Here is an 8,791-nt window from a genome sequence, read left to right as displayed (position 1 = left end):
ATTGATAGCAGAAACTCTCCTTTAACCATGTTGAATACCGTGAAGAGTGGGATGATGGAGTTCTGCAAGGTAATTGATTGGGTCTATTCAGAGATGAATGGTAAGGTGGACAATTCATCCAGGAAAGTGAATACCTTAGAAGTTGTTGGAACAAGTAAGCTCAATACCCTACCTAACTACCTGAATGAATTGACTAAAACCATCAGCGATGTAAAGGCTATCAGAACACCTTGAAGAAAATAACACTATTGATACTACTGAGGATAAGGTGTTGACTCTTGAAGGGGGGACTACTGGAAGAACGTGTTAGTACTAGGAAGATGACCCATCATGCCAAGCAGCTGGAGGAATGCTGGAGCAAGAAGCAATGAAGCTTATCATAAACCTTTCTTAAGGTCTAATGTCTTAAGCAATGAAGCTTATCATAAACCTTTCTTAAGGTCTAATGTCTTAAGCAATGAAGCTTATCATAAACCTTTCTTAAGGTCTAATGTCTTATCTTTTGATTATCTTTCTGCATTAGGGTTTAAAGAAATTTCAATTATTTAATATCATAAATTGAAACTAGCATATGAATAATGTATTTGCAAACAACAATCTAAAAACGATAGACAATCATCTCAAATGAGGTTAGTTTTGCATAACAAACTATTTTTAAATAGGTAGTAATAAAATAAATTCATCAATTTTATTATATGACTTTTTATAAAAATAATTCAATTAATAATAATAAAATAATAATTAAATTTATAATTATATAAAGATTATTAAAGAGCAAAAAAATAATAAATGCACAATTTATGTCAAATAAAATTTTAGCCCTCAAATAATAATATAATAACTTATCCTTGTGTACAACATTAGTCTCATTTTATCTTTACAAAGATGAATATATATCATTCTTATTAATATAATTTTACATAAAATAATCTGTAAAATCATCAAACTTCTTTGATCTTAAAATTAAAATTTTAAATAGAATAATATATAAGATGAAGCGTGTAACATTTTAGTAGTGACATTTTAGTAGTGTCTTTGCTTACTAGACAACAGTTTGATGATAGTGACATTTTAGTAGTGTCTTTGCTTACTAGACAACAGTTTGATGATGTTGGTTGGCACTTACATAGACAGATTCTTTGACTGTGTGGATTGGTGGACAGTGACCGACCTCTTTAAACTCCTTGAAGAACGGTCTTCTATCTTTCTTCTCTGTATCTTTCTTTTTATTGAATAAATTTTTACCCCTTTAATTAAAACCAAAAACTACAATGCTGTGGAAACCATACATCTACCTAACATGAAAGGCACATATTTTAACGTCAATGTAAAATACCCGGCGAATACAGTTGGTTGATGGTGACTGGTAATTCGGAGAAGCATCTCAGAAAAGAACAGGTTCAAATTTGCCGGCTGCTCATTTCCAAGCCCTCAACTTCCTTGTGTTTCGTTTGTCACCTCATTCACCTCTCCCTGTCCTCTTCTCTAATTTACTTCATTTATCCCGTAGAGTATTTGGCAAGGAAATGGACAACTTAGTTGAGTCTATTTTATGTAGGGTATCATGGTAGAAATACATTTCTGTATCAGATTGGGCTGTTCAGAGATTAGGTTTCATCTAACATTTTTTTTGTGGTCACAATTATGATGACATTTAGTAATGTTTCCATCATCCTTCAAATTCAGAAATTACTCTAGCAGTTCAGAGATTATGCTATTCGTCAATAATGAAACATGGACTATTGTCAAGCTACTTTGTGATGAGAGAACATCTCAAAAATTGGGTTTAAATCTACTTTATGTTGAAGGTCTTTTATAATTTTAATAAGAGTTTTATGTCAAAAGTAAACAGAAAATATTTTTTGTGGTCAATATTTAAATAAATTTTTTATTTAAATTTGATAGTTATTTATATGTTAAAAAATTAATAAATAATATTTCTTAGATTTTTTAAAGTAAAAAAATAGAAGAATTATCAAAATAAAGAAAGGTGGTTTTTCTTTAAAGTAAGAGTTAAAGTTTACAATCTTCATGAATAGTGGAGTTGTCTTGGAACATGATAGATTGTGTGCATCCTTAAGGGACTTGGTTTGTAAGTAAGACAAAAGTAAAGTAGGTAAGTCATGGACAATAGAGAATTAAAGTTTTACATAAAAAAGTACAATATGTTTTCAAATAAAAATAAAGTAAACAATATAATAAAATAAATTAATTGTTAACTAAAAATTAAATAATAAAAATAAATTTCATGTGTTCATGTAGTAAACAATATAATAAAATGAAATAATTCTTTAAAAATTAAACTAAATTCTATGTATTCATGTAGTAAATAATTCTTAAGCAAATATAGTAATTCGTTCTCCTTGACAATTTTTAGATGGATGGCAATTTTTAGATGGATGTATTTAAATAGATTTGGCTATGAAGTAACCTAGAATGCAAATTGTTGAAGGAAATCAAGAACAAAAGTCAGAAATGAACTGATATATTAAACTTTATTTTATTCAATATGAATGGAAATAAATAAAAAATGAGTGATAGGAAATCAAGAACAAAAATCAGAAATGAAATGAAATGATAGACTAAACTGCTATATTTTATTCTATAGAAATGGAAAGAAATTAAAAAGGGGTGATTACAATATAATTCAATAGGAATGGAAAGAAATTCCAAATGAATGATTACAATATAAGATGTGGGTGATTATATATACAATATATCACTTAGGAGATTAAAAACACTATCAATGTAAGATAATATGTAGAAATTCCTTAAACTAACTTAACCTAACAATGCAAAACTTGGTAGAAAATATATTAGTCAAAAATTATACTTCACTCTCACTAACACCTTTGCTTAATTTTATAAAAAAAAGAAAAAACTAATCTTTCATAAACAAAGAAAAGGACAAAAAATCTATAGAAAAAAATTGCTCTACAAAGAAAAGAAAATATAATAATCTCATCATACTTAGTATGAGAAAGAGAAACTTCATGTAAAAAAATCCCCTCATATAAGAAATAAGTAGATATCTCAACACCAATGTTAAACTAGTTTTATATAAAAGAAAAAAAGGGTTTGAAGGTTCCCTCACAATATCTTAAGAAGATCATTCAACTAAGAACATCAAATAGATCAAATAGGAGATGGATATCCTTGATAGTGTCTTCTAAGTTTGCAAGAAAAGGTTCACCAAAAAAACTTGCATTGTTTATTAACTATTCATATCAATATGTTGTGTCCAAACTTGATGAATGCGTTCTATTGAATATAATTATAAGAACCCATGGATGTAAAAATACTAGTCTCATTAGAAGTAATAGTAGATGGAAGAGATGGAATGTTAGTACATATCTTTAGAACCTTAAATGACAGTATTTCATCAAAAGTGTCCACACTAGATGCCTAAAGAAATAATAGAAAAAAAATATAAAAGATGTAAACTCCAAATTGATGATCTACATTCCAAACTAAAACAATATATTTATGTATTACATAAATCTTGAATAATCATAAAATGTAGTGTCAACTCCACTCTACCATGTGTGATTGTTGGTTGATAAACAAGACAGACAAAAAAAAAAATTATTAAATAGCTCTTCATCTAGCTATGTCAATAGATCCTTTCCCACAAAAATGCATATATATGTATCTTAATCAATGTATCTTAATCAACTTGGTGTAACCGGGTGACTGATTCCTTGCCTTTTGGATGGAAATAAAGAGAATACCACACAACTTACAAAACTCACAATAAGAGGCATAGCTTCTAGTAACTTGTTTATACTGTCTTCAGCCGAGGGATACAAACAGTTCACTATATTTTTGTCTGTAAGAGCCAAAACAACGAAAACCACAACTGCCAGACTTGAGTGCAATAGATCCATGAATTTAAGCTTATAGTCTGTCTCCAACGGAGGCTTAATTTTACTCTTGCTGCTGGCTATAGTGACTAAACCAGTTTTTGTGGCAATTCCATAATGAACCTGAACTTTGCCTGTGGAGTCATCTTTGAATGTGTCCGTCAATGACAAAATGAAGGAAGTAATTGCCAGAATGCCCAAGAAACTTGCCACCAAAATCTTATTCCACTTTCCACAGGTTTTGTCACTGGCTATGAGATTAGAAAATGCCTCAAATACAAACAGAACTCCAGTGGGCAAAACCTTTGAAAGATTAGATAGTGTAGATGGCACCGAATAGGTGGGCACCTTCTTAGCTGTTGTCTGGATTGAAGAGTAATCTGTTGCTTTCTGCCCTTCTTCCATAGCTGTGCTCTCAGACTTCTCCTCCATCTTTCGGGTATTCGTTGGATAGGGAAAACTGTTTTGTTTTTCTTCTTGCAATTAATGTAACAATAAGTCTATCTCCCTGATTGCCCTTTGTTTGGACATGAGGCAGCAACCCCCTTAAGCTTTTCTTCAATCAGAAATTATTCTATCAAGAAGCTGCAAGACATGCCTACTTTATAAGCTCTTAAAAGAATGGCACTTCTTTCAACAAGGGCAATCATTAAAAACGTTTGGGCCTTTGGAGCTCTTCATCAAAGAAATAGTAACGGAAAGTACCAACTATGTTATCTTCTTAAAAATAATACCTATTCTACTAAACAATATTTAACCTCTCCTGAAAACAAAGCCTAAACCTATTAAGAAGAAGAAACCATTAAAGGTCTTATTTGAATTAAAGCATATGATACCTGTACTTATCTTCTACATGGCAGAAACAGCTCTGCTTCTTCTTCCAGAGGACCGCAGAAACTCCTCTTTCATATCCAAATAAATGCGCGCAGGTCTTTATGTAGCACAGATTTTGGCTTCTCCAGCAGCCCTGGGAACAAATTGCATTTATTTTTGAGCGTGTCAAAGGGAGCCACCATTTCCTCTCAAACAAACTGGGCTACAAGCCATTGAAAAAAGCATTTACTGTTACAGAATGGAATTGGCTATACGGACAGACAAACTATTTAACAATAACCGCTATCACATTATTTTAGTACATATCTAAGCATTTAACTAGTTTTATAGGCCTCACGCAATTTCTATCTCCTTATATTTTTTCTCCTCCTTTCTTTTCATTCAAGTGGATTCATATGTTGAATGGGAAAAGCATAAATACTGAAAAGCATAAAGAGCAAATCTGTTACGCGCTCCATTCGTCCGTCCCCGACGCAGACGCCAGCGGCGCTCTCATCACTCCCACGACAATTTCTAATTTGGCCGGTGTCAATTTCTAATTTGGCCGTGTCATAACCGACTAGTGTCATGGCAGAAATAGGTTTTGTATCAGATTCGGCAGATAGGTTTCTAATTATCAAACTATTATGGTGTTCAGCAATAATGAAATACGGATTATTGTCAAGCTAGTTTGTGATGAGATAACATCTTAGATTCTGGTTAGAATTATTTTGGGTTGAAAGGTGTTTTTTTTATGGTAATAAGAGTTTAATGTAAAAACTAGGAGCAAGTATCTTATGTGCTCAATATCTAAATAAAAAATTTAATTTAAATTTATATTTAAATTAAATTAATTAAATTTTCTTAAGTAAAAAGAAAATAGAAGAATTATCATTAATATATAATTCATTAAATAAAAACAAGTGTCACATAGGTTTAAATTGTTGAGACATGGACCAGCTAGGACTCAAACTTAGGACCTTCCATACGCTACTCGAGTGCTCTACCACTGAGCTACTCGCCCCTCTTGGACTAGTCCATCGTCGGTCCAGGTGTGGCTTATTTCCAACACCAACATAAATATTGTAATAAATGTAATAATTATCTAAGATATTAATTTTGTAACTAATATTATTTTAAATGTTAAGATTAAGAAAGGTTATTTGAATTAGTTGATTATTATTCTATTAGTAAACTTTTTTATTTGAAGTTATATAGTTTAGAAATAGAAATAGTCAATGTAGGTTAAAATTGTATATATTGTAATTTGGTTTTGATAAATGATGTTGTATTAGAAATAGTACTACTATTTATTTTTAAGTATTAAATTTATAGAATTTTTTTTTCTTCAATCTTACTGGCTCATGAAAATCTTGGTAGTTACCATTACAAGTAAAAAATCTTTTTTTGTAACATAACAAGATTAAAACAATAATAACATAATAACATAATATAATATTAAACATTATTAATATAGTCATAAAAATCTAAAAAAAAGTAATATAATTTTTAAAATAAAAATATTCTAATAATTAAAGTTTTAATATTGATAATAATATAATAAATTAATAATTCAACCATATAATATATTAGTGATTAGAATAATAAAAAATAATAATCTAATAATTTTAAGAGTAATAATATAAAATTAACATTTTTATAATAAAAATAAAATATAAGATTAGATTCAATAAATATTAATGTATACAAAATAATAATGTTTAAAAAATAAAATAATGAAAATTAATACAATGTAATATAACACACATTGTTCTCACTTTCCTTGCTACAAGTAAATATTTAACTTTTCTTTACTACTATTTAAGTATAATTTATGATTTGTTCACTAATCACCTTCTCAAATAAATATTAAATTTTAGACGATTTATAGTATTCTTAATTGAAAAAAATTAAATATTGTTTATATAAATTTATAAGATTAATAGTTTTACTATGCATCTCATTTATTTATTACATTTATATGTACTAGTTTGATTGAGTTCTTTGATTACCTATTCATTCATTATAAGTAATACAATATAAATTATTAATCTCTTCTATTTGCTAATTGTTTGAAAAAAACATATTCAATTGCTATTACAAATAGGGTTAGGATTATACTTCAATTAGGATTAGATTTATAGCTTAGTGGTAGAGTTTAATTAGGAGTAGGGTTCAATTAGGGTTAAGAGTATGATTCAATTAGTGTTTAATTAAAGTTATAAAAGAAATTTTTTGAGTTTGGATTAAATTATGGTTATAATTCAAACATGGTTAAGGTAAGGATTTAATTAGGATAAGGGTTAGGTATAAAGTTAAATTGGAGTTAGGTTTAAGGATCAATTAGCCTTATAGGTAAAAATTTTGATTTAGGGTTAGGATTAAATTATGGTTAAGATTCAAAGAGATTAGGAATACAATTCAATTTAGATTAGAGTTATAATTGAAATTAGAGAGAGGAATTTTATTAGAGTTAAAATAGGGTTAGGGTAAGGGTTAAGATTACAACTTCATTAGGGTTAGGATTCAATTAAAGTTACAATTATAAAATTATTAATCTCTTGTATTAGCTAATTGTTTGCAAAAAAAACATACTCAATTACTATTACAAATCTAAACAACCAGTACTAGCCACTACTGGCACTTGTTTAATATATTATTGTAATTAATTTTATTGTCCAATAAGATATAGGATTATGGTTAAGTTAGGGTCATGTTTAAAGTTGTTGTTAGCTTAGGTTTAGGTTAATTATTTAATTTATGGTTATGTTAAGTTTCAATTAAAAATATGGTTCCGTTTAAAGCTAGGTTAGGGTTAGTGTCATTTAGATAAATATTAAGATTCTTATATGATTAGTTTTTTATATTATATTATTTGTAGTTGTGATACATATTAAATTATTATTATATTTTTAATATATTATAATTCTATAAAATTGTGAGGTTTTATCTATTTACCAAAATAAAAATATATTATAATATTATAGTATAGATTATTTATATATCTATTATTTTGTTGTTATATTTTATTATTAAAAATATTAGTACTATATTGTTAATATTACAATTATTGTATTATTATATTACATGATTGCTTCATTTGGCCATGTTAGATAATAACACACCTTTAGAGAAGGAAATAAAAATGTGGATAGATTGGCCAACTTGGCCCCTTTTTTTAGGGACTGAAAACCTAGACAGCACTGCATTAATTACTTGATGTTGTTCATGCCATGATTGCTAAAGAAAATCATCCCAATGAGATTTAAAGATTTTATTATTGCCCTTTTCATCTCTTTCCTGGCCATGTCGTACTAGAATCATTTATTGGAAAGGACTGGCTTTGTTAAATCTTGTGATAGTTATACTTTTAGCAATTTTGCCCTTTGTTGTCTCTCTCATAAAGATGCTTTTTTCTACCCCTCTTTGAGTCCTATTCTTGGTTTTACTATGCATAATATGGATGACGATCTCATCCAAATGGAACCTGATAGTTACAAAAAGTTTAAAAAGAATGGGGTTCTTTGGAATAAGGTGGTGGAAGGAAATTTGGTGACCTATGTCGAAGGTATGAAGAGATTCTACCCTACTCTATTAGAACTGTTTTCCAAATCTTGGGCGAATGGTGAAGTTTGGGTGGGTCGAATGAAATTCACTGTGTCTATGGAGACTATAGCGACTGCTACAAGTCTAGTGTTTGAGGGCACGACCTTCCCTAAGAAGCTGAAGGGTAAGTACAAAGAATATTGTAATGTTGTAAATGTTACCCCATGAAATTTTATGCCACATAAGCACCTTTACTTTAGATTGCTTGAAGTCGTTCTTTGTCTCCTTGTCCTTTTGTCCACATAGATTGCCTTGTCAGCTTAGAATTTGGTCTTTTCCTAATCATGTTGACCATTTGACTTATGGACACTAGCATGCTGCAAAGACATCTACGTGCTGCACAAGTGTCGTGCGAATATGTCAACTTGTAGGTGGTCATTTGAGCATTACACCTATGTTTGGAAGAGCTCATAACACCTCTATCTATGGCCACCAACATTGGGATTCTTCCCTAGGCTCTATATCTCATTCATTGAAGCTCATTTTGGGTCTTCTTGATCATTAAAAGA

The 8,791-nt window shown here is 29.3% G+C and overlaps 1 protein-coding gene across 1 annotated transcript; it reads right to left on the bottom strand.

Moving 5' to 3' along the window:
- Window positions 1-3,261: 3,261 nt before the first annotated feature.
- Window positions 3,262-4,295, bottom strand: LOC131067742 (protein DMP4-like). Its single transcript, XM_058002868.2, has 2 exons — window positions 3,744-4,295; window positions 3,262-3,405 (listed from the first exon to the last, which is right to left on the bottom strand). Exons 1-2 carry the CDS (start codon window positions 4,293-4,295, stop codon window positions 3,262-3,264), a joined length of 696 nt encoding a protein of 231 aa, XP_057858851.2.
- Between the last annotated feature and the right edge of the window lie 4,496 nt (window positions 4,296-8,791).

The sequence above is a fragment of the Cryptomeria japonica genome, chromosome 9 (assembly GCF_030272615.1).
Source record: "Cryptomeria japonica chromosome 9, Sugi_1.0, whole genome shotgun sequence".
In the NCBI taxonomy this organism is placed as follows: Eukaryota; Viridiplantae; Streptophyta; class Pinopsida; order Cupressales; family Cupressaceae; genus Cryptomeria; species Cryptomeria japonica.
Note: the sequence above shows the minus strand (reverse complement) of the source record. Positions and strands in the feature narration are given on the sequence as shown.